Below are 27614 nucleotides of genomic sequence, written 5' to 3'. Positions count from 1 at the left end.
TCTTTTCCCTTATTGATTATCACAAAATGTTGAGTATAGTTCCCTGTGCCACACAGTAAGTCCTTGTTGGTTATCTGTTTTATGTATACTAGTGTGTATATGTTAACCCCAAACTCCTATTTTATCCCTCCCCCACCTTTCCCCTTTGGCAACCATAAGTTTGTTTTCTATGTCTGTGGGTCTATTTCTGCTTTGTATATATGTGGATTTGTAGCATTTTTTTTTTAGATTCCACATATAAATGATATCATATGGCATTTGTCTTTCTCTGTCTGACTTACTTTGCTTAGTATGATAATCTCTAGGTCCCTCCATGTTACTGCAAATGGCATTATGTCATTATTTTCTATGGCTGACTAATATTCCATTGTGTATATATACCACATCTTTTTTATCCGTTCATCTCTCCTTGGACACTTAGGTTGCTTCCATATCTTGGCTATTGTAAATAGTGCTTCTATGAATATTGGGGTGCACCCATGGCATACACATTCGACAATAAGTCCCACTCAGGATTCAGATGTCTTGTGGACCCTTGGGTCAGGAAGAATAAATATGGACCTCTTTATACCTATGTGAAATGAAAACAGAAAACTTAGGCCACAAGTCTTCCAAAGAAGCAAGAGTTCATATTGATCTTCTGCAAAGTTCCAATGTGTCAAATGATAAAATTCTGGGGCTCAAAGGCTTTGGTTACATGTTAGAATGTTGCTGCGTGTCAGACATGTGGAATCACAAGGAGACCCAGGGATGGGGCCCTCTTATGTCTCTCTGAGATGTTGCATGCGCTGTTTCGTGGCCTGTGTTGGTCTCTCCAACTTTTTCTCTGTCTCACCTTGTTTGCTGGGGAAACAGCTTTCAGCTCCACTGTCACTGTCTCTAGGGCTTTCTGATCATCTACCTAGGCATTCTGTCATCTGTGCTCCTATTGAACCTTGTGTTCACCTCTCTGAAGGCTCTCTTTCACATCACATTACACATTTTTGTTTGCGTGTCTCTCTCTCCTCGGTATTGAGCAACCTCCTGGTGCTCAGTGAGCATCTGTTGAATGAGTGAACACTAACCTCTCAAGGGCATAGTCATCTTTGATCGTGCATCAAATCGTTCACGATCGTGCATCTTTGCATCCACAGCAAAATGTCTGGCCCACAGCAGGTTCACAGCACGTATTTAGAAAGAGCTAAAGATCAGAGAAAAGAAAGGGAGGAATGGAAGAAGAAAGCAAAGAAGGAAGGAAGGAAAGACCAGTCAGGAAGAGGGTATAAGGCATGTTAAAGGTTAAGGTTGTAAAAAACTTAAAAAATAGGTGACATTCCATTAGGAATCCAGAAGATGAAAACTGTAATAACTGAGAAAAGAGAGGATGAATCATAGAGGAAACAGCATTTGAGATGAATATTAAACCATGAAAGGGAATTTGACGGAGGAGGAGAATGAAAATTGGGTAGAGAATATTCATTGCAGCACTATTCACAACAGGCAGGACATGGAAACAACCTAAATGTCCATTGACAGATGAATGGATAAAGAAAATGTGGTCTATATATACAGTGGAATATTACTCAGCCATAAAAAAGAATGGAATAATGCCATTTGTGGCATTATAGATGGACCTAGAGATGATCATATTAAGTGAAGTAAGTCAGACAAAGACAAATATCCTAAGATATCACTTATATGTGGAATCTAAAATACGATGCAAATGAATTTATTTACCAAGCAGAAATAGACTCACAGACATAGAAAACGAACTCATGGTTACCAAAGGGGAAACATGGGGGGGAGGAGGGATAAATCAGGAGCTTGGGATTAACATACAAACACTACTATATATAAGATAGATGACCAACAAGGGCCTACTGTATACCACAGGGAACTCTACTCAACATTCTGTGATAATCCATATGAGAAAAGAATCTGGAAAAAAGTGGATCTATGCATATGTATAACTGAATCACTTTGCCATACACCTGAAACTAACATGACATTGTAAATCAACTCTACTCCAATAAAATTTTCCAAAAGAAAGTACCAGGGGTTGATGAAGAGAGGCAGACATAGTTTGGTTACAGACACCTTAGTTGAACACTGTTTTGTTTCGTTTTTTCCTCTGTGAGCGGTGACATTCGCGGCTCTGTGAGATGCTCCTGCAACTCTCTCTCTCTGATCCTCTTCCAGGAACTGGCGGTTGGTCCCCAGCAGATTCCAATGCTCAGCAGTGGCTCCAGATGGACCTGGGCAACAGAGTGGAGATTACAGCAGTGGCCACGCAGGGAAGATACGGAAGCTCTGACTGGGTGACGAGCTACAGCCTGATGTTCAGTGACACAGGACGCAACTGGAAACAGTACAAGCAAGAAGACAGCATCTGGGTAGGACAAATTTTCTCATCAGCTGAATAAAACTGAGATGCCCTCATGGTAACCAGTGAACGTTTCTGTCCTTTTCCTCTATCCAGATTGCCGGTAGCTTGATAACTGTTGTGTACCCATTCAGAAATAATTAGACCATATCTAGGTCCTATCTGCAGCATGACGCCAGTTCCTAGGGAAATGAGGATGTCTGTTGCAAAGAGTTTAGTGTTTTCCTCCTTTTCCGGTAACTTGGGGATTTCACTGGCTGGGCCTCAGTTCTTTCAGGGATAAAAAGAGAGCTACAACATGGAAGTCTGATCGTTGACAAGAATGTATTGGTTGACTGAGTATGTGTTTATTAAATATTTACCTATTTTTTTAACATCTTTATTGGAGTATAATCGCTTTACAATGGTGTGTTAGTTTCTGCTTTATAACAAAGTGAATCAGTTATACATATACATATGTTCCCATATCTCTTCCCTCTTGCGTCTCCCTCCCACCCTCCCTATCCCACCCCTCTAGGTGGACACAAAGCACGGAGCTGTTCTCCGTGTGCTATGTGGCTGCTGTCCACTAGCTATCTATTTTACGTTTGGTACATACATAACTGAGCTAATTGCATCATGACAAGGTATGTAAAGTGCCTGGTACATAGTAAGTAAATATTTAGTAGTGTATATATGTAAATATTTACTTATTATGTACCAGGCACTTTACATACCTTGTCATGATGCAATTAGCTCAGTTATGTACCTCGACCAAAGTTGCCCAGTTGGTGCATCTTGGTCCGGTAATCCACAGCCTGGTCTGACTTTAAAGTCATTGTGTTCAACTGCCTCTATTCAAGTTTTGAAAACAATTAAAAGTGTTAAAAATACAAAACATATATAAAATTTAGAATGATTCTGCCTTTATAAACAATCTGCAGCTTGGATGTAAAATACAGTTTGGTCCAGGTTATTAAAAAAAAAAAAAACTGTGCCTTCCACAGCCCTGGACCCAAGCTCTTGACCCCAAAAGGTGAGTGAAAGGCTGTCCCCAGATTACGAGGTGAGGAATTGGAGGTCGAGGCAGGGGCAAAAGGCACCCAGAGGAGACCTCATAGACTTACGCATCAAATAAAATAATGTGTTGGTTCAGGTCACTTTTGCTTTCGGGAAAAAACCTCACCAGATATTTACTTTTTTCTAAATGTACACAGGAGGTGAAGATTTAGTGGTTGCTAGCATTAGCTTTCCTTCTCATAATGTCCTTAATTGTTTTCCCTCTTAAATCAATCCCAATTACACTTTCAAATTGCTGCTGTTTGCACATATATTTTTCTGTATTGGTCTCACTCTGCTGGGAAAACAAATTCTATTTTATATTCATTGTTATTTGTTAATTGCTTACCCATCACTATTCGTAATTGAAAGTAATAGTAAATGGAGGATTAAGATTAGTTATGGCAGATTGAAACTGGAGAATATTATAATAGTCATCTTTATTCTGAGTGGCTTGTAATATTAGGTGGTAATATTTATGGAGAGCATGGGTTTTCTTCATTTTACAAATAGTCTTTTGGGGACTATTCTGTTTTTTCCTCAATTTTGAAGCCCCCATAAATTTTACAGGGTTTTTTTTTTTTTTTTTTTTTTTTAGTTTGAAAAGAGAAATAAGCACACCTTCCATTTTGAGGCACAATTTTAAGATTTTATGCTGACTTGAGAGGGACAAATAGATGTGGTGTTATTTATTTGCTTTGGCATTTTCAATCAGAACTGGTTGCTTTTCAGATTGAAGTTTTGAGTTCTTTTGTCTAAACTTTTATAAAACCCTGAGTTTCATTTTCTTCAGAATCAAAGGACCTGCTTTTGCCCTGTCCTGTGGGTCAGGATGTATTTCAAGAATGGACAATTTCTCTGGGCTTGTGAACAGCAGGCATAAGGCCTATTTCACTTTCTTGCCCCTGTTGGTTTGCCTGTGCTTCCACAAAACTCCAAGCCCCTTGAATGCAGGGGCCTGTGTTATAAGTCCAGTAGGCTCCACGCCTATTATTACTGGACACATAGCCTGAACTCCGTTTTGGATGGCTATTACAAGAACTGCAGAATTATTAGGGCTTACAGAATTGGAGGGGAGGACACTATTCTCGTGCCTGTCCCTTTCCTCACCTCAGGATAGCCTTGGCCTTTGGGAGGAGGCAAAAGATGCTGGGCGGGCAGAGGAGAAAAGGCAGGCAACCGCTGTGCACAGGAAAGCGGTGAGTTCCAGCTAAGGCCTCCCCAGAGATACTTGCAATGCCTGCAGGGCCCTTGTGGGGGCGTGGCAGCTTCAGGACCAACCTGTCAGATGCAAACCCCAGGAGGAGGAAAGACTTGGGGAGGGGTCTTCGCCCCTCCAGTGACATGGGACAGGGACATGGTGGTAAGTCGTGCATACTAACAAGGCTCAAATTTTGAAAAACAATGCGTGTCCCCTCGTATCACTACCGAGGGAACAAACGGCTACCGAAGACCAATTGCACACAAATTTGTACACAAATGCCATTCCGTATACATAAAAAGGTGTTATAAATTCTGGAGATTCAGGGTTCAGAGACCAACCCAAGCTCACATAACCAGACACTGGTGATGCCAGAATACAAACCAAGACTGATTCCTGACTATACATGATTTGCAGAAACTGTACTTTCTATTTCTTCTTTACTACACTTGAATTTGTTTTCTAATTTTCACAGAACTGATTTATCTTTCTCACCTTAGACTTTGCCAGGCCCACTCCAGAAGAAGAGTGTTAAATCCCATTGTGTATTTCACGTGCTGCTAAAATTTAAAAGTGAGAAAGCACTAATACTATCTAACTATATCTCTATATGTTATAAATAGTTCTCAAACTCTCTGAAACTGTATAGGCCTTATAGAATACCCATCAAACAGACTCAGAGTATTTTACCAAACATTTCATGAACATGTATAAAATCTGACTTGTGCCTAATTTGCATTAGTATTTCTACCAGATTATGTTATTGAATGAAAAGGTTACCTTGAGAGTTTTTCTTTTCCTTTTAAACATAAAATGATAAATCAGACTATAGTTTCACCAAAGTTAATCCTGATAAACAAGATAAAAGCAATAGCCAAACAAGAGGGTTTTATAAAACTCTCTAAATGGTTCAACTTTTCAGAAAAAAGTCAGTACCCCAAAACATCAATACCAAGTATTGACTTAATTAAAGATTGTGTATCACAGAAATAGAAAAATCTCTTGAATGAGACTTTCACAAGGTCTTTTGAAGATCTTCAATTTTCAGATGATATGGAGTTTGTAATGTCTTTTAAAGTTGATTTACCAAGCAATACAACTATAGCATACCCCTTGGATAGGATATCAATTTGCTAGTACTCAAGAGATTTATTTTATTTTGCAAACTTTACTTCAGAAAAAGAATCCCGGAAATATACCTGCCCAATGTACAGTAGCAGATATTCATGCTCTAAAAATCCAATTTGCAGAGTTTCTGAACTGGCTCTGAATGCAATGTTCACGAATAAGGCCACCAAGCAGCCATGTGGCGATGCATTATGATTTATGAATAAGCCAGAGTCCTCACTTCACTAAATAATCAGGTGTGAAGGTGTCTCGGGGACAAACTTAGCAAGACTTTTAGAATCTTAGCACATCCAAAATCTGTTTCTGGTTGGCTTGTAGACACGCCAAATAACACAAATATTAAGATTCAAACTCTGAGCAGCAACTTCAGCCAATGTTCAGTAAAGTGGATCAATTGATTTGCTACATAGGAACATCTAACTCTTTAAATCCACAGAGACCAGAGTCCTGTTACCCATCATTTTGAAAGATATTCCAGGAGAGACACTTACTGTCCCTATTATATCCACAGATTACCTTTTTAGTCCCGTGTCTCTTGTACGTCAGTGTTCAAACCCTTCATGAATCCACCTATGTTTCCTGCATACAACATGTACATGTTCCAAACATACATTCTCCTCTATGGGCATTGCTACTTTCCTTTATATTCTGCTACTTATCACTCTGAAATTTCAAAGACAGCCTCCAATGTGTGTGTGTGTGTGTGTGTGTTTTAATTTGTTTATTTATCTTTGGCTGTGTTGGGTCTTCGTTGCTGCGCATGGGCTTTGTCTAGTTGCGGTGAGCGGGGGCCACTCCTCGCTGTGGTAAGCAGGCTTCTCATTGCAGTGGCCTCCCCTGCTGTGGAGCACGGGCTCTAGACACACGGGCTTCAGTAGTTGTGGCACGCGGGCCCCAGAGCACAGGCTCAGCAGCTGTGGCACACGGGCCCAGTTACTCCGTGGCACGTGGGATCCTCCCAGACCAGGGCTCGAACCCGTGTCCCCTGCATTGGCAGGCGGACTCCCAACCACTGCGCCACCAGGGAAGCCCGTGTGTGTTTTAATATGAGACCTATTTTTATTTTTTAATTTGTTTTATTGAAGTATAGTTGATTAACAATGTGTGTTAATTTCTGCTGTACAACAAAGTGATTGTTATACATGTGTATGTATTCTTTTTATATTCTTTTCCATTATGGTTTATCACAGGATATTGAATATAGTTCCCTGTGCTATACATTAGGACCTTGTTGGTTATCAGGAGCCCTATTTTTAAATCACCTCATCCACATTGTTCCTGATTGATCTTGGGCAAGTTAATCAGGATCCTTTTCCTCTTCCCATGACCCTGAAGTACATTATCTGAATATACTGCATTTTATTAATATCCAGTTTACAGTTTTCTCTTCTAAAATCATGTTGCCACTTCCCAAATATGTCAGCCATCTGGTCTTGTTTGATAGAATCCTTTGGCCTGGATGATACGATGGTCTCTGATTTTCTGTAGCTTTCTGGAGTCTGTCTATTGTGAAAGGGCTTGCATATGCTACTTAACACCTTTCTGACATAAAGGTCAGTTGAAACAATGGATTATACATTTAGGTCATCAGTTTCTCGATTTCACCCTTGAGTGCCTTCTAAAAGCTCTGGGAGAGGCTCTCTGATCTTCATGATTTGTACACATTTATTCTGCCAATTTGGCCTAAAACATCCTGAGTATTGATCACTGTCTGACATCATATTTTAAGCCTACCAATTTCAGAAAACTATTTAAGAGTGAGAATCTCATTACCATCAACATATATCTTTTCAACTCTCATGAGACACCAAACACCGTGCTGTGTATTGGGCATAACAAGGGGCTTGAAGGTGTGATTAATCCCTCCCATGAATGCACAGAACCATTAAGGACATGCTGCAACACAGCCTATGTGTAAAACTAGCACTAATGGCAGTTCAGATACACGAAGCTGTCAAGGTGTGCTTGGGGGTATATGGGTGGAAGCTGCTTTGATGAGTGGAAAAAGCAGGGACCATGTTTAAGTTCCTTTGGCTTCCTGGAAACTACAAAATATGGTCTGCCTAATAAAAAATCCATAAAGGTAAGAAGGCAGAAAGAGGAAATGGTGGGGAAGGAGGAGTGTTCAAAGCAGGAGTGTTACCTAACTGAACTTGGGTCCCCTTGCCCAGTGTGCAGCAAAGCCCATCTACTGACGCTGGGTTGTGATGGAGGAAAGTACAGTGTTTATTGCAGGCGCCAAGCAAGGAAAACAGGCAGCTCATGCTCAGAAGACCTGAAGTCCCCGGTGACTTTCAGGGAAGTGTTTTTAAGGACAGTGTGAGAAATACGTGATCAGCTCATGCACAGTTCTCCAGCTGGTTGATGGTGAGGAAATAAGGTGATGTTCCAGGGTTCTCAATCATCAACCTTCTGGTTCCAAACTGTCTGGGGTCTACACACTGGTAGTCAGCATGCAGTTAACTTCTTCCACCTGATGGGAGTTTAGTATCTGCAAAATAACTCAAGGATATGGCTCAGGATGTTATGGCCCTTGAGGAGGAACTAAAGGCCCTAGACTTTGTTTTATGGCTAAACTATTATTATTTTTTGTCTGGCTTGACTGCTTTCCTTTGTTTCTGCATATTCTCACTTCTCTGATTAAATTTGCTCTTTGGAACTCAGGGAAGGCTTAGGTGGCTAAGGCTTTCCTACAAACAAGAGGGGGGACATGGGGGTCTGTCCCCAGGAAGGCCCCACAAGGTCCTGCTTGGTTTTAGGAGAAATGCTATAAGCAAAATCTTAAAGGAAGATGTATAGGTATCGAAGACACACAAATTAATAAATTTAGATACAAGATTTCCCCAATCAGTTATACAAGGTAAACCTGGAGAATGAAGCTTGCTAGAGATTGTAAACTACTAGTATCACCATATCTTCTTTGGCTACAGACCAAAGCAAGTAAGTCATTGTGTGTTCATCATTTTGTTATAACATTTTTTTTGTTAAATCACAAAGACTACATATAAGAAAATACTATTAAATACATTTTTCATAATTTTGTTAATAGTTTTTTCCTCTACTCTCTCTCTTGCACAGATATACACCTAAGCTTTTAATACAGCTATTCATTTCCTAGTTGGACGTTGTTAAAAACTCTTTTGAGAGCTTGGCATGATCAGAATATTGCCCCTGATTTAATGGAGACCATCAATGCAAGAGCGAGTTATCACCATGCACCAAGTCAAGGTGAAGGGAAATGCAGATGCTTTTGATTAGGGTCAGATTCCAGTTTTACCATTGGTTACTCATATGGCCTTGAAAATGCTACTGAACCTCCTTGGAGTGATCATTGTTTCCATCCATGGCAAGTATATATTTAGAACCTTCCAAACCCTTTGCATCCATTTCTTTACACTTCCCTGCTCAGAACCCTTGGTTTATGGGCTGCCTTGTGGAAATACACAGCAATAAACCCTGAGCTTCACTATGGATCCAGTTCAGACCAGACAAGTAAAAGTCTTCCAAGCTTAATACATATTTCCCTTGAATCATCCTCCTGGTTCTGTGCTAAGCACTTTTGTTGACCTTTGATTCTCTTATCACTGGATGAAACTCTGCAGAAATGGGGACAGAGAACACCTGGCCAATCAGCATTGTGGAAGCAACAGCTGGTCTTTACCCCAGAATCAGCAGGCTCCCTCCAGCCCTCTGGCTCCACACTTAGCCCTTGAAAGTTCCTCACCGATGCCCATCTGTTTTCCCTTCTTAATGTTAGAATTTGCTGAAATGTTTCAGAGAACGTCCCAACATGGGGCCTAGCCTCTTTAAGGAGTAAATACCTTTCACACATTTGCATATGTAGCATTTAAACACATCACATGGACAGAAGTCAACATGTAGTCTTCAGGATTAATATTCATATGGACACTTTCTCGGGGAGAGCAGATGTTTGCAGTCTCCTACATACTGGTTGCGTTTGTAATGGGAAAGGATCCAGCAGCTGATATCAAAGCAAGGAGGATGATCTGCTTAAAATTAATTCTTCTAAGCCCACTGCTATTAAATGAATCTTATTGTTAAGGTACTTAGTGGTTCACAGGAAACTTGACTCATAATTGTATTTCCAATATGTATAAACCAGTTAGGTTTTAGAACTACCCTCCTTAGATCAGGAGAAATTGGAGTTAATATCTCAGCTTTAACATGTGGCAAAGCATTACATTTTCTTATGTAAATATATTGAATTTTGTTAGCTAGGTATAATGACTACGAAAAAGAAATCTTAGCTACCCGTTATTCATTTAGTCTTCAACTACCATGACTTTTTTTTTTCCTTTTTCTTTTTACATAGATTATCTCAGGTTTTAAGTCTGATAGCTAGATATTCTGTGACTTTGATAAATAACTAAAACTCTAGAAGGCTCAGTTTCCTCCTCTGTTAAGTTGGTATAATGAATGTACTTAGCGCATGTGATCTGTAAAGGAGAGATTCTCAAAAATGAATGTGTGTCAGAAAGCCCCAAGGGGCTTATTAAGACACAGATTGCTGGCCCGCACCTGCAGAGCTTCTGATCCAGTAGGTCTGGGAGGGGCTGAAAATTTGCATTTATAACAATAGCTTAGGTGCTGCTGGTGCTCCTGGTAAAAGGACCTCACTTTGAGAACCACTGTGTAAACTATAAATGGAGGAATGCCTGTAAGCTTTACAATATATAGATGTATAACTGAATCACTTTGCTCTACACCTGAAACTAACACAACATTGTAAATCAACTATACTTCAATAAAAAATTATTCAACTAAAAAAAATCAAATGGGAGCTTCAGATCATAAATAAATAAATAAATAAAGGATATAATTACTATCCCTATTAGAGGTAGGTGCAGGTGATACACCTGGTGAAGATACCCAGAGGACCCTATCTCTCAGTTTTCTTTCTTTTGAGTTTTGCATCCAAAATGGAAAGCAAGCTTAATAAGTCAGGTTTTCTTTTTTTTTTTAATAAACTGAATACTCAGTGGAGAAAGTAAAATCTCCTTTTGGTTACAGGCAAACATAGTTACCCACCCAGGCTCATTAAAGACAACTAGCTAGGAGTCCTGTTAGCAGACAGAAGAGCTGGAAGAAGAGCCTAGGGGAGTTACTGATGCCTAAAACAAAGGGCTCTAGTCCAAAGTCTGAAGCCCCAAGTGTCTACTTGGCTCTAGACAGATGGAAAGAGTCCAGGCTGGCGGGGACCTCAAGGAGGCTAAGAGTCTCTCAAGTGCTTTTAAAAAGTCCGAAGGAAGGTAGGCTTCATTAAGTTTATTATTTTAATGATAGTGGTTGATATTAAGGAGAAAAGCATAACGTGGTAAACACAAGTTTCTATTTCTGTTAAGTATGGTTGCCAGTTTTGTTGGCCTCAATGTTAACAAAAGGAGAGAGCTCAAGGAGTTGGTCTCGTGTTTCGGATCTGACCAGTTGCCATTGTTCATGTGGGGAAGGTGTCCTCCCACCACTGCTGCTGTGGTGGCTCTCTGAATTCCAGAGCTGAATGACAGCACTGAATTTATCCAGACGCTAGCCTTGACAATAATTCTCTAATTTAAGGACTCCAGAATTATTTGGAAATGAAATAACAAGTCCATAAAGAAAAGGAACAGTGCTTTTTTGTTTTGTTTGTCTTTAACTATTTGAAGGAGAGAAAAGGAGTTTGAAAAATTGGGCTGAAATTATTTTGACCTGAATATCATAGGTGCTTTGTTGTGCGGGAAGGTTGTATGGGAACAAAAAAAAAAATCTGTACCAGAGAATCACGGACCCCTAGCATCCTGTCTTATCTGCTTGTAATTTAGAACATCAAACATCTGCTAGGCACATTCTGCATGCAATAAATTAAGAAGACTTCAAGAGTAGAATGTAGAAATCCTTAGAGGTGAGATAAATACATGGAAAGGTACACAGTGAAAGGATATGTGCAGATGGGCATACGGATGAGAGCATGAAGTTTCTGACTTGTCAGTATAATAAGTGCTATGAATTTTTTTCCCATTAGCTCTTTTGATCCGGCAATAGTTCATCCACCATTTTGTCCTATCTGTCCCCGTTTGTGACACACTGAAATAACTGAGGGCCAGAATCCCATTAATGGACTGTGAAACCAAGTAGAAGGAGCTGATAAGGACCGAGGAGATAAGGCTGAACAAGGTAGTGCCATATTCTAAACAACTCATCTGCCTGTGTGGTCACATCTGTGGATAAGAAAGACTCTGAGTTTAGGTGAGAGAAAGGAGAGCCCTGAGTAGGGTAGGAATCCACGGCACACATCCACTCTTTGATTTTATTATTTTATTGTATTTCATTTTATTTTATTTATGTATTTATTTTCATTGAAATATCATTGATTTACAATGTTGTGTTAATTTCAGGTATACAGCAAAGTGACTCAGGTATATACATATATATATATTACTTTTCAGATTCTTCTCCCTTATAGGTTGTTACAAAATACTGAGTATAGTTCTTGTGCTGTACAGTAGGTCCTTGTTGATTATCTGTTTTATATATAGTAGTGTGTATCTGTTAATCCCAAACTCCTAACTTACCCCTCCTCACCTTTCCCCTTTGGTTACCATAGTTTGTTTTCTGAGTCTGTGGGTCTATTTTTGAGTGGGGATGCCTTTCTGCCGAAAATTTCTATGCCTGGGTCTCTCTCCCAGCCTCCCCTACCTGGTGCGTAAGTCTGTAGGTATTGTGTTTCAGACATCGTGTTCACGTGAGTGTTGTAAGTGCGTGAGAATTTAAGAAAGGATGTGGATGTACCAAGCCGTAGCTTGGGAGGGGCACCCTAAGCCACCTGAATAAACAGAATATTTGGGGAAGATCCTGTGCTTTCCATCCATGCTCTGTCTGGAGGTCCATCCCTGGATCCCCATTCCATCAAGTCGGCTGTAGGTGATAAGAGCTACAGAAAGAAAGCAAAGAACACACATTTTAAATCAACTATACTTTAATAAAATAATTTTTTAAAAAAATAAGGCAAGGAAACTTCAGGGAAGAAACAGATTCGGGACCTAGGAGGGAACAGGAGTAAGGGCTCAAGAAGATCTGCACGGTGTTTAAGGCACCTGATTCAGAATCGATCCTGTCTTGTATGACTTACAGAACATTTTAAGAGAGGTACCAAATAGAATAAACACAGGATTTATAATTAAGGAATCTATATCCCCATCCAGTCCCTTTGTCTAATTGATGTGTGCATCTTCAGGACCACTTAACCTCTCTGAGCCTCTAAGGATGTATCTTATTCAAAGGCATGCATCTTGTCCAGGCACATAGTAAGTCTTCAATAAATACTGGCTGTGAATAAGTAAATACTATATCATTTTCAACACATACTCACTGAGTATGTATTGTGACAAGTCACAAAATTGAGTTTTGGAAAAAATACATATAATATCCTTTACTTTCCCAGAAAATAACAGAAATGCCATCTGTTTGGCTAAAACACAGGACTTGTGTAGGAGATAAGGCAGGACAGGTATGTTGGCTGATGCATCTTCCGGGCTTGTTCAGGTAAATTCCTTGTTTATCCCTGTTGTTCTAGTGTAGTTTTTAATTGAGTCCCTTTTCACTCTCAAAAATGGTTTGGTTTGGATGATAATTTTATGGTCAATGTACTTCTAGGGACCATTAATTCAGAGGAAGCAAATTATAATAAACTCGGGAGTAAAGAAGACTAAGAACATGTAGTATCTTCTGAATGTGTTGGACAAGAGAACAGGTAATATTAATTGATGTTGGATGACCCTTGTCCAAATGTTAATTCAGGAGACGGCCAGCAATGATACTTTAAGAATTTAAAGTTTAAGTATGATGACACGGCTACCAATGGATAAAACTTTTGTTTTTGTAATCCTCCAATTATTTTACAAGTTCAAGGAATCTATAGAACCTTAGTGTGAGCAATAAGGCAGTAAGTACTGAAACCCTACTTTCTAAGAAGTTCCTGGAGGAAGCACGTGAAGACAAACAAGGAGGGAGCTTACTTGCCTCAGTAAATTTTTGCTGAAGACAGAATGAGTTTATCTGGGGAAAGAAACCCAATAGAAAGTAGATGAGCAAATAAGAGAAGAATGTACTTGGTTTAGAAGCGTCAAAGGATCCAAGTCACTCTTGTATTCAGTGAAAGTGTAGGTAGGGGCACATGATTATTAAACTGTCTTTTTTGGGCCACTTTTTACCTTGCACACAGACTTGTAGAGGCTTAAATAGTGTCCCCTCTGGGACCTCAGAATGTGGACTTTTTTTGGAAATAAGGTCTTTGTGAGTGTAGGTAGTTAAGGATCTTGAGGGGAGATCATCCTGGAATTAGGGAGAGCTCTAAATCCAATGACTGGCATTCTTATAGACACAGGAGAGGACACCAAGAAACACGAGGGAGATCAGATAAAGATGGAGGCAGAGACTGGAGAGATGCTGCTGCAAGTCAAGACACCAAGGATGGCCAGGAGCTACCAGAAGCTAGGAAGAGGCAAGGAAGGACTCTTCACTAGAGCTTTCAGAGAGAGCATGGCCCTGCTGACACTTTGATTTTGGACTTGTGGCCTCCAGAACTATCAAAGAATAATTTTGGTTTAAGCCACTTCATTTTGGTAATTTGAGCAGCAACCCCCATCTCATGTACAAGTCTGTGGATTCTGCTATGATCTCACATATGCATCTCTGAGTTCTTCCCCTACTGAGGAAGTGTAGACACTGTGCATAGCAGCTCCTATATAACAACCTCTCTTATTCCTCCACAGCTCCTAGCACAAATGCTACAACTTGTTCAATACAGCCATGACTTGCTGTGCCTTGTAATGCTTTTCCATCTTTCAGCCTTTATTCATCCATCACCTGGAATTCTCCTTCAATCCGCACCATGTCCCCTCAACACATACATTTCCACTTCTGCAGATTTTCTCTCATCTTTTAAGATCCAGTTCAAATATTATCTCAGGCCCACAACGACACATCTCCTGAATCAGTCACTTCAAGTAGAAGTGATCTCTTGCATATCTGTCCTCCCTTTCCACTTTGTTGGGTCACCTCTTAGGACTTAGAGCAATTCTTCTATTTTGTTGTAATCCCTCCAAGTGTTGCTCCATTTGAGTTAGTCTTGTCCAAGAAACTGAACAGGGTGATTTTGGAAGATGGAGCCCAGTCTGATAGGGAACTCCATCTCTCTACTTTGACTTGCACAAAGTTTGGGGTTAGTAAATGCAAACTCTTACATATAAAATGAATAATCAACACGTTCCTACTGTACAGCACAGGGAACTATATTCAATATCCTGAGATAAACCATAATGGAAAAGAATATAAAAAAGAATGTATATTTGTGTATAACTGAGTCACTTTGCTGTACAGTAGAAATTAACACAACATTGTAAATCAACTATACTTCAATATAAATAAATAAATAAATAAATAAATAATCCCCCCAAATAGTAACATGTTGACTATTTGCCCTGGTTGCCTCATTCCACAGTGCTAAAACTGAAATATTCTCTAAAATTACTTTTCCATCATTAGAAATTTGACTTGAAAGCCATGCAATTGATGCATTTGCTAGGGATTATCTCTTGCCCATAGCTCATTAAAGCTGTCCTTCCATAGCGCACATATTACTAGGAACAGCTATATGGAAGCCCCCAAGTGAAAAAGTGACCCATGCAAATGGCTTGGCATGAGAAAAACACCCACAGCAATGCAGTCACGTGATGACTCTGAGGTGTGGGCAATGAGTGAGCTAACTTGGAGGAAGCAGCCAGAGTTGTCAGGGGGAAGAAGAGGGTGTGATGCCTCATTAATTTGTTCTTAGCAAACAATTTTCAAGGATTTGTCACAGCGTGATGCTCCAAGAGTATGCTCTTCGTACATGACCAAAGATGATATGACAGGCATTTCAAAACAGTAATTGTTGGATTAATGACACTGCTGAGGAAAGAGGGTTCATTATACCTAATTTGGAAGATTGTGAAAAAGTTGTCTACCTGGGTTACAAGGTGGCAATTGGGCAAAATGGCTGGACAAATGCAAGATGACACTATGGTACCTCTTCAGATGTCTTAGATATACAGAACCTTCTCTCACCCTTCATTATTTGAAAAATATGGAACAAGGCTGCATGTTTAAGGGCCCAAGTTCTAATTGAGTCTAGCTGTGTGCTGCTCTCTAGGAAGAATCTGGCCCTCTGGTTGCTACACAATATTCCAGGAAAATAGGAGATTATGACTGTGCCATCACAGTGCTCCACTTAAAGGGATTCCACTAAAAAAGGGAAAATAACATGTTAGCACAGAGAACTTTATGGCAATTTCCTTGTAAGACGCACATATTGGGACTTCCCTGATGATGCAGTAGTTAAGAATCTGCCTGCCAATGCAGGGGACATGTGTTCGATCCCTGGTCTGGGAAGATCCCACATGCCACAGAGCAACTAAGCCCATGCACAACAACTACTGAGCCTGCGCGCTAGAGCCCGCGAGCCAAACTACTGAGCCCACGTGCCGCAACTACTGAAGCCCACGCGCCTAGAGCCCATGCTCCACAACAAGAGAAGCCGCCACAATGAGAAGTCCGTGCACCACAATGAAGAGTAGCCCCCACTCGCTGCCACTAGGGAAAGACTGCGCGAAGCAACGAAGACTCAACTCAGCCAAAAATAAATAAGTAAATAAATTTATAAGACTCACATATCTTTCTATGGTAATGCAAATATTCATCCATAGTCATTTGAAATTAAATAATGTGGAATAATTTTATTTATTTATTTATTGTTTAAATTTTATTGAAGTATAGTCAATTTACAATGTTGTGTGAATTTCTGCTGAACAGCAAACTGATTTAGTTATACACATACATGTTCTTTTTCATATTCTTTTCCATTATGGTTTATCACAGGATACTGAATATAGTTCCCTGTGCTGTACAGTAGGACCTTGTTGTTTATCCATTCTCTATATAACAGTTTGCATCTGCAAATCCCAAACTCCCATTCCATCCCTCCCCCACCTCCATCCCCCTTGGCAACCACAAGTCTGTTGTCTACGTCTGTCTGTTTCTGTTTCGTAGATACGTTCATTTATGCCATATATTAGATTCCACATATAAGTGACATCATATGATATTTGTCTTTCTCTGTCTGACTTACTTCACTTAGTATGATAATCCCTAGGCCCATCCATGTTGCTGCAAATGGCATTATTTCATTTTTTATGACTAAGTAATATTCCACTATATAAATATACCACATCTTCTTTATCCATTCATCTCTTGATGGACATTTAGGTTGCTTTCATGGCTTGGCTATTGTGCATACTGCTGTTATGAACATGTATCTTTTTGAATTAGAGTTTTCTCCAGATATATGCCCAGGAGTGGGATTGCTGGATCAAATGGTGACTCTATTTTTAGTTTTTTGAGGAACCTCCATACTGTTCTCCATAGTGGCTGCACCAATTTACATTCCCACCAACAGTGTAGGAGGGTTCTCTTTTCTAATGTGGAATAATTTTAAATGCATATATCAGTAACCAGTAATACTTCCAACTAGTATAGCTTAATATGTTCCATAATATAAAATCCTTTGGAGCTTCCCTCATGGTGCATTGGTTAAGAATCCACCTGCCAATGCAGGGGACAATGGTTTGAGCCCTGGTCCGGGAAGATCCCACATGCCACAGAGCAACCAAGCCTGTGCACCACAACTACTGAGCCTGTGCTCTAGAGCCCGCGAGCCACAACTACTGAAGTCCGTGCGCCACAACTAGAGAAAGCCTGCACACCTAGAGCCCATGCTCTGCAACAAGGGAAGATCCCGCAATGAGAAGCCCGCGCACTGCAACAAAGAGTAGCCCCCGCTCACCACAACTAGAGAAAGCCCGCACGCAGCAACAAAGACCCAATGCAGCCAAAAATAAATAAATAAAATAAATTTAAAAAAAATAATAAAATAAAATAAAATACTTTGGATGAGACAGATACATTCTTATAGTTTAAAAAGAAAGGTTCATTCATCCATGAATAATCAGAGAGCTATATACCAAAATTAAAATACCATGCAATGTAAAATAGGATCCCTTGCCTGACTCCAGGTAAATATAACATATATCACACATGCACACACACATAAATGCACAGAAATTGAGTACAACTTTCAATTCTTAAGTAATTTTGACAAATTAGTATATTTACTAAAGAATTATTCCTTTTCTTTTTTTATATGGTTGATTTTTAATGTTGTGTGAGTTTCAGGTGTACAGCACAGTGATTCAGTTATACATACATATCTATCTATCCTTTTTTGGATTCTTTTCCATTATAGGTTATGACAGAATACTGAGTATAGTTCCCTGTGCTATAAGTAGGTCCTTGTTTATCTATTTTATACATAGTCATGTGTATATGTTAATCCCAAACTCCTAATTTATCCCTCCTCCCCTTTCCCCTTTGGTAACCCTAAATTTGTTTTCTATGTGTGTGAGTCTATCTCAATTTTGTAAATAAGTTCTTTTGTAACATTTTTTTTGACTCCATGTATAAGCCATATCATATGATGTTTGTCTTTCTCTGTCTGACTTACTTCACTTAGTATGATAATCTCTAGGTTCATCCATGTTGCTGCAAATGGCATTATTTCAGAATTATTCCCTTTAATAATGTCATTTTTAAATATCTTAAGAAACAGAGTCCTATCTTTTTATTTACTTTTTTTCCCTATGGGAATACATGCTTAATTTCATTTTTGTTTTATGTAATTTATATTAAAGTGTAATTTTATGATAACATTAGAGAGGGTTGGGGGTTCATTATAAATTCCTTTATGGCAATTTAAAAAATGAAATAGTCATTCTGAAGAGTGATGTCCATTGATTCAAAGATCCATGAGCACCATATTTATCAGACAATTCAAAGAATCTAGTAACTGCAGAGGGAATGAACTTCTCCTGTTGAAACTCATTTAAATATAGACATCTCTAAAATACAGATGTCCTCCCAGCAGAATGAATCACCTCCATATTTTTCTACAACTGTCTTTTGAAGATAACATATCACACTTCATTCTAGTATTTTTTTTGTTTGTTTTTTTTAAATCTGTCTCTCTCCCCCAAAGAGTGAGTTTTGAAAGGAGGCAGGAGCTGCAACTTATCTAAGTGTATGTCAGTAATGGTTGATGACAATGAGAATAACAATAATAATCCGTAGCAGCAGTAGCAATAGTCATCCCCCATCCTCTACCCCTGCCCCATTCACAGATTTTGCCTCTTTACTTCCTGAGCTCCCGTTTCCAGATCGGAGGCAATGGGAACTCTCCTCCTCAGGAGATGTTTTACCTGCCTGCTGCAGTGTTTGCTTTCCAACCAGGCCACTCTGTACTTGGGAGCTGCAAGGTGGATGCTATTTCTGTAGTGACATTTCTTTCCTTCTTGGCAGTCAAAAGCAGAGGCTGTTCAAGTACCAATCCTCATACTCTTGAATAAGAGAAAAAATGCTGCATGTGTCATTGGAGGGATGCAGGATTTTCTAAGTGAAAGGGTCAGGGAAGCTCGGGAACATTGGACGAGTACAGCTCTCAGTTTCATTGTGATTACGGTAGCTACTTATTAGTTATTTAAGATCCACCCATTCTAAGCAGGATTGAGATGGCTTGTGAAAAGGTAGATACTAGGAAAGTATGAAATAAATCAATACATCAGTCTTGGAAAGGAGAAAATCGTTGTACAAAAACAAAATAAATCCAGTGTAAGGCTAATAAAACAAATTAGATTGAGCACATGGCATGTTTCCCTATGATGATTATCGTCTTTGGTAACCTTGCTATTGCACGCAAAATACCAACATTTCTCTGAAAAATTAGAGAAATTAAAATACAAGTATTAGCAATGTATTCCCTGGTTCCCTTTTACTTCTAGCAAACCAGCTAGATATTTTGCTAGTCAGTGAAATGACAGTAAGTGTTTTTTGATGGAGGATAGCATCGGAGTTTCCCACATTTTTCTCGGCAGCTGCAACAAGCAGAGAGGCTTCATTCAGCAGCAAGTGGCCTGAATGAAATGCCCATCCAGGAAGGGGCAGGAGTTGGAGGGGACAGGCGGACAGCAGTAGGTCATGAGAGATAGTGCCCTCATTCAAGAAAGCTCACTTGGATAGAAGCCCTTGTTTTTAAAATATGCAGAACATGAACTTTGTGTACTTACCTCCTTCACCACTGGTGGATTTTTGCTCGAGGGTCCCTATGGTAAAATCCAAAGACCACCCCTCCCCACCCTCTGCCAAAAATTAATTGGCTTCATGACCGACCTGTCTTGGTGATCCTAACAAGCTTTTCCAAGGTCATGCATGATTTGGAGGCTCATTGCTCTCCAGTGACACTCTTTTGTATGTGAAAATTGCCACCAATGTCCTACTGAAGGGGATGTAGTGATGCCAGAAGGAGCACGGGGTATGTAGGCATAAAGCCCTGCCTTGGAATCTCTGCTCCATCAACAACAACTTTCCTGTGCCCTTGGAGCAGTTACTGTACTTCTTCCCTACCCAATTTGCTTTTCTATGAAATGCAAATAATGTTGTCTCTCATATCAGGTTATTGGGGGATTAAAGATAAAGAATATAAGGTGTCTGTCACACAGTAGATGATCAACAGAGAGTAGACATCATTAGCCCATTTTGCCTTATTCTAACTCATTTTGCCATATGCAAAATGAATATTTTCAAGCCCTAGATGTCAGAGTAAAGGAAACCAGCCTGTTCTTGGGACTATCCAGGTATTCAAACCATGGGCACTGATCAGAGACTTCTGAGTTAACAAAAGGAGTTCATTTTAACCATGTAAATATTTGAACCAATTCTTGTTAAGTAACTGCTAAAAAAGCAACACTGAAAGATACTCCAGTTGACTGCCTTTGAGTAAACCAAGTAATGCCCAAATCTATACACACACACACACACACACACACCAGTCACCATGGCCAGTGGTCAATACCAGATTTCCATTCCAAGACACCAAAACTAGAACTATTGATCCTTCCTGAGGCAACATGAATGTAGGTAGCCAGAGGGTCAGTCCCATCAAAATTCCTTGCAGAAACTCTAGCATCGGATAGATGAGAGGTGCAGTATCAATCAAGGCCAAAAGGCCAGAAGTAAGACTGAATTTGGGCTATCAAATGGAGGCTTAGGCTCATGGAGGGTGGAATGGAATGAAACCAGATCTGGTCCAGGGTAGAGTCCTGAATGATCCCTCCAACTAACTCCACTGGATTTATGAATGTAAAGGTCAGGGGCAGATCAGACAAGTGCCAAGGCAAAGGTTGCCCTAGATATTCTTGTTATATTATTTGCAAATTTTGCATCCTGTAACCTCTTTATAATACTATTGTGTATGTGTGTGTGTGCTTGTGAGTGTGTGTGTTGGTAGATGTGCCTGTATGTTTGAGTCTATGTCTGTGTGCCTGAATGTGTTTTTGGGGTACAGCCATTCCTTTTCATGAGGGACTTTACTTTGTGATGCAGGTCACTTGGAGTATTAGTAGCACAGACCCCATAAGAGATACAGAGCCGTGGTTCTCACCCACAACGGGTGCTGCTGGAGGACCCAGGGGGCCTTCTTGGTCAAGGCGCTTCAGTGGGCAACATGTAAATTCACTGTTTGGGAAATGTAGGTTTTCAGACAAGGTCTAGGATATACATTTCCAGCCTCTGTCACAGGTGTGAGTTGCACAGCCTGTCCTCATCCAGGCGCCGAGGGGCCATGAATAAAGCTCCCACTGTGCACGCTTTGTCAACTGGAATCCCCTGCATGAGAACCGTGTCACTCCAGAGCTGCTCACCCATGCTTGTCTGCCTCATCCCAGTTTCACTTTCTGCATCCAGGAAGGTCCAAATGGATGGCGGGGCACCTCTGCACATTCGGACTGTGCTAAAAACCCTCACTGGCTATGCCAGTGGAGTCATAATTCCCCCTCATTTAATGGAGTACAAATTGGCACTTTGACATCCACTTGTACCCTAATCCATCACTGCCCTTCATACCAGCTTCTCTTAGAACCTAAGAAATTTGACCTGAAAAGTAGAATTTGTGCCTCTGCTTCCAGGAAACATCCAGAGGTGAAAGAATGAGGGTCCTGAGGGCAATATGCCTGAGAGAGATGATAGCAAATTAGGGAAGAGAGAAGACCCTCTGGCAAGGATTTTAGAAGCAGCGGATGAAACTAATTCATGGGTTAGGGATGCTGACGTGAAATTGGAACTGGTGAAGTGGGTGTGTACAGTCTGGCTTATCTAGGTGACAGAGGGCTGATTTGGGAGCCTGGGACCTGTCTTCTTCTCCAGCAGCTCTGGATGGACTACACAAAAGTAATGGGCCTTCACATTTCCATTTGCAGCCTGAGAATAGTGAAAAGAACGGAGTCAGTCAGCCAGGATTTGGGTCAGTGCAAAGTCAAATATCCAAGCGGAGAATCCAAGAGCCACAAGAAGACTATCCACAAAGTTTCAAATGTGTCCCATGCTGTCAACCTTCTCTCTGCCCCCATCCAGGGTTTAGCCTCAGGGGTCCCACACACAGGCTCCAACCCTTATTAGCTGTGCGAATTGGAGCAAGTTGCTTAATCTCTCCAAACTTTGGTTTCATCATCTATAAAAAGAAGTGAAGCATCTTTTCAAATTATGGTTTTCTCCAGGTATATGCCTAGGAGTGGGATTGCTGGGTCATATGGTAGTGTTATTTTTATTTTTTAAAGGAACCTCCATAGTACCTGTACCAACTTACATTCCCACCAATAATGTAGGAGGGTATGCACCCCAATATTCATTGCAGCACTATTTACAATAGCTAGGACGTGGAAACAACCTAAATGTGTTGATACATCAACAGATGAATGGATAAAGAAGATGTGGTACATACACACAAAGGAATATTACTCAGCCATAAAAAATAGTGAAATAATGCCATTTGCAGCAACATGGATGGACCTTGAGATTGTCATACTGAGTGAAATAAGTCAGACAAATATCATATGATATCACTTATATGTGGAGTCTAAAATACAATACAAATGAACGTATTTACAAAACAGAAATAGACCCACAGATATAGAAAACAAATTTATGGTTATGAGGGGGTAAGGGGAAGGGAGGGATAAATTGGGAAATTGGGATTGACATATACACACTACTATATATAAAATAGATAACTAATAAGGACTTACTGTATAACATACGGAACTCTACTCAATACTCTGTAATGGCCTATATGGGAAAACAATCTATAAAAGAGTGGATATCTGTATATGTATAGCTGATTCACTTTGCTGTACACCTGAAACTAACACAGCATTGTAAATCAACTATACCCCAATAACAATTTTTAAAAAAAGAAGTGAGGAAAATTACCAACCCCATAAGATTGGTGTGATTATTAAGTCTTATATCTGAGCCTTGTATATAGTCAGGGCTCAACCAACGACACTTATCTATAGAGTTGGAGGAAAGTTTGAGGCATCTTACACTATGAGAGCCCAACATCTCCATGTCTGCTAACCAGTTAGAACTGTCTGGTCTATGTGATTAAAAATGACCATTTTTAAAAACTGGGCCGACATGTTATTAAACCGGATGAAACCAACCACTTGGCATTTATGGATACACAACAATTTTTTTTTTTTTTTTGAAGACTTCAGAAACTGATTTGGCTCTGGAAGAGAGTTAAATTTCACCTTCAAAAAAAAAAAGAAAAAAAAACAGTCGGACAGCCCTCCGAATGATTTATATAGACTTCTTTGATACATAAAATCTCATTTTCTTCAGTGCATTTGTCAAAAGATTTTTCTGATGTGTGTCTTGTGTAGGACTTGATTGGTGTAATCCCCTCAGCTTCCCATGCAGGGGGTGTATTTTTGCTGGAAGTTTCTCTTGGCAGGTCTTGGGATGCACATATTTGACGGATGTGTTGGTGTTCTTCCCTTAACTCCTGCACTCTGAACTCTATATCATGTCTTACTTCTCTGCATATTAATGCCCCAGTCTTCACGTGCAGATGAAGTGAGGCCATAAAACTCAGTCCCGTCAGCCAATTAGGATTCATCTGACAAGTGACACTTTGTCTTTTGCGTGTTAACCCAGGCAGGGGAAGAGACAGCATCTTGTTTGCCTTTCCAAAAATACAGCCCCATAGAATAGAAATTACATATGCTTTTTGCTGGCTTAGGCATAATGTGGATTTATTATATGGGGAAGATAAATGAGAGATTTTTTTTTTAAAACATTCTGCGCAGGCTTTAAAATTATTTACTCTCCTCCTTATCATTAGGAAGCAGGCATTATCTGATCTATATCTCCCGATTTTTATGGTGAAACTCTATTTTAAGATTCATAATTTTTAAACATCGTCTGATCCTGCACATAAAATGCACACGGCACGGAGTAGAGGGATATCTGATGGATGTCCAATTGCCTTCTCAAAAGCATATTTGAAAAGTGGAGAAAATATTTCCTAACAGGATGTGAAAATTGGATCCTAAAAAAGTGGATTCTGCTTAGAAGAATATTTGGAAAGGAATGGCTATTGAATTTATGTAGCGTGAACATTTAAAGTAAAAATTCAGATCTTCACCTTTGGGGTCATGGTGATTAATTTCCATTGCAAATGTAACTTCTCTTATCGCCAAGAAATTCAGTAAATGTTCCCCTGTGACCAACAACCCCGTGAGCTGTTGGCAGAATTAATAAAGCTGTCAAGATTTCTTTGGAATATTGCATGTCTCCTTGTATGTCATTTAATTGTGAAGTGTAAATATGCATATGGTGCATCAGGAAGACTAAATATATTAGTCTTTAGGGCTTCAGCTTCTGTTTCTGCACTCGTTTATCAATTTCAGTTAAATTAGCGGAGCTCATTTTAAGACAAAAATATATAAAATTTATGTAGGTTTCCAGGAGAATGACTTGCATTGTTTATACAGCCTAAGTATCTAGGGAGAAATATATATTTTTCTAATATGCAGCTTTGGATAATATAAAATGTTCTGTATATACGATTATGTTCACAGCTTGGGAGAATTTGGGGAAAATGCTCCTGGCAAGCAAAGTGTTTTTAAGAAGAGAAAGTAGAAAACCCAGGAGCAGAGGGAAAACATAATGCAACTTAGTCTCTCACACTTTAAAATATGCAGCTTCTAGGGCACCTTCTAACATAATCCAAGTGAGGCCTCTCTCAGGAAGATTCTGGTTATACAGAGGGATGGGATATATAGACTGAGTGAGAAAGCTTCTGGTTATGTCAAGATCAAGCTCAATTCTTTAAAGCAATGCCTTTCAGTACAAATGAATCTTCATTTCAAAGGAAATGAGCTTTGTTTTATAAATAAGTTCATTTGTACCATATTTTTAGATTCCACAAATAAGTGATATCATAATTTGTCTTTTGCTGTCTGACTTAAAGACATAAAAAACAAATTTGTACTTACCAAAGGGGATAGTGGGGTTGAGGGGTGGGGAGAGAAATTAAGAGTTTGGGATTAACGTATACACACTACTATATATAAAATAGGTAAACAACAAGGACCTACTGTATAGCCCAGGGAACTATATTCAATATCTTGTAATAACCTATAATGGAAAAGAATCCTAAAAAGAACATATGTATAGGTATAGCTGAATCACTTTACTATACACTCAAAAATAACACAACATTGTAAACTAACTATACTTCAATTTTTTTAAATTAAATTAAATTAAAAGATAAAAGAATTTAAAAAAAGAGAGAATGACGAAAGTGAAATAATAAAGATGTATGTTGAAATTTAAAACAAAAAAGAGAAGAGATCAGCTTGTTCAAAGAGTAAACTTGGGACCTTATGCCCACCTAGGTGCTTCCCTCACTAGTTGAGTCACTCTGTCTTTGGGGAGATAGATATTGGCAAAGACAATAATAAATCAGTGCTCTGTGGCTGTCAATACTGTTTTTGCTTTGAAACAGGCAAGAAAGAGGACTGCCTTTTTAAAGAGAGTAACAAGAAATTTGTAAGTGGTTATAATTGAATATGATTAAAATATAAGTATTGACATTTTTGATTTTTGTTTTTCTTTTTGTTTCTTCCTTCCCTCTGAGTATCAGTCGGAAGCAAAAGATCAACATATTTTCTTTGTTGACCAGTTAGTATGTACTCTGCATTGTTATAAATATTAAATTAACTTCGAGCAAAAGATAAGTACTATTGTCTCATTTTAGAGGTAAAAAAATTGTAATTCATAGAGATTAATAAGTTTACTCCAATTCATACAATGAGGTAGTAATTCCCCTGACAATTTTGCTTGGGGCAAATTATAAATGAATATCGTACTGCAACATATGCCTACATACATGAAAGCTATAACTCACACCAACCAACGTAAAGAACTTGTGTGTTAACGTGTGCTCTCTCCTCCACTGTTAACAAATATACTTTCTTTTTTTAAAATTTTTATTTTATATTGGACTCTAGTTGATTTATAATGTTGTGTTAGTTTCAGGTGTACAGCAAAGTGATTCAGTTATACATATACATGTATCTGTTCTTTTTCAGATTCTTTTCCCATTTAGGTTATTGCAGAGTATTGAGCAGAGTTCCCTGTGCTATACAGTAGGTCCTTGTTGATTATCTATTTTATACAGAGTAGTGTGTACATATCAGTCCCAACCTCTCAGTTTAGCCTTTCATAACAACATGGATGTCTAGGTTCAATTCAGAGCATGTGATACACACCACCTTCTTCCCTTCCACCCAAACTCCATCCAGCACATCCCAGGGGTCAGAACTCACATTTCCAACCTCTGGCCATACTTTCTCCCGTGCTCAGCTGACCCTTGCCCAACATGCCTTGGTCCCACACTAGTCTTGTCCCTGGCCCATCTTCCCCAAGGAAGAGGCACCTGGATGAGGCCTGCAGAGGCCCAGGAAATGGGGTTAAAGAATTTTGAGGTCTGGAGACCTGAAAGAATCATGGTCTAAACTGGGATGGAGGAGGAGGAGCAAAGGTTCCAAGTAAGCTCATCACCTGCCAGACAGAGTCCTCACGTACAGGGAGAAACTCAAGATAAAGAGGGTCAGAGCAGGGCCCTGTAAAACAAGGGATCCCAGGATAGGGGTCCCTCCTTCCTGGTCTAAGGGAGATACTGCAGCCTGGAAGTCGTGATTGAAAGGAATTGATTCAAACTAAGTTCATGTGACTCAAAAGCTGGTATTTTAAACAGTCTACCTTGCTGACTTCCTAGTGCTTTCAGTAAAAAAAAGAAATAAAAATGTGAACCTGGCTAATGATTTCAGGAACAAAAGCGAAAAATTTCAAGCATCAGGCCTCAGGGCAGAACCCTGAGGTCCCTGTGTGCCCTTGAATAGTGGCCACAGACCCCAAATCAGAGCTTCCATTAAACTGAGATAGGTTGATAGGTTTCTTTCTTTGGGGTCTGCTTGAATTGAGCCTTTGGAGCTCAGGGCCACTTATCTGCAAGTTGTGCCTAAGATAAGGTGTTCAGGGCTCTGCAGATTTCCCAGCTGCGCTTCCAGTGAGCAACACGAGCTTTGGGATGCTTTGTGTCTGCCATCACTGGGAAAGAGCGGCCAAGATAAATGCCAGGAAGAGGGATTTTTCTCGCCTGTAGTTTGAACACCAAAACTGATAAGAGAGAAAGGCCTCCACAGACTGACCCCAAAAGCAAATGCAAAGCTGAACAAAAGCAAGCCCTGAATGTAAGAAGATAAGGCAGTTGCACAATTGGTAACTGGCTGTAGGATATCCATCTATTCAAGTCACAACCTTATCCTACAGCATACACTGGAGCCAAAAAACGTGTATAATAAAAATATGTCTCAAGGTCTCCACTATTAAAATAGGTCA

General features: G+C 39.6%; 1 protein-coding gene across 2 annotated transcripts in view; it reads left to right on the top strand.

Annotated features, from left to right (window-relative positions):
* CNTNAP5 (contactin associated protein family member 5) overlaps positions 1-27614 on the top strand; it is an 881311-nt gene that overhangs the window by 236518 nt on the left and 617179 nt on the right. For both annotated transcript variants that reach the window (XR_009009129.1, XM_007169254.3), the window contains exon 3: positions 2179-2372. Coding sequence is in view for 1 of the 2 variants with exons in the window: in XM_007169254.3 (XP_007169316.3) it covers positions 2179-2372 (194 nt within the window). In the remaining variant the exon portion in view is untranslated. The remainder of the gene's footprint in view (positions 1-2178; positions 2373-27614) is intronic.

This window comes from Balaenoptera acutorostrata, chromosome 8 (genome assembly GCF_949987535.1).
Source record: "Balaenoptera acutorostrata chromosome 8, mBalAcu1.1, whole genome shotgun sequence".
NCBI classification, from domain to species: domain Eukaryota; kingdom Metazoa; phylum Chordata; class Mammalia; order Artiodactyla; family Balaenopteridae; genus Balaenoptera; species Balaenoptera acutorostrata.
The sequence above is the reverse complement of the archived record's forward strand: the minus strand, read 5'-3'. Positions and strand labels throughout refer to the sequence as shown.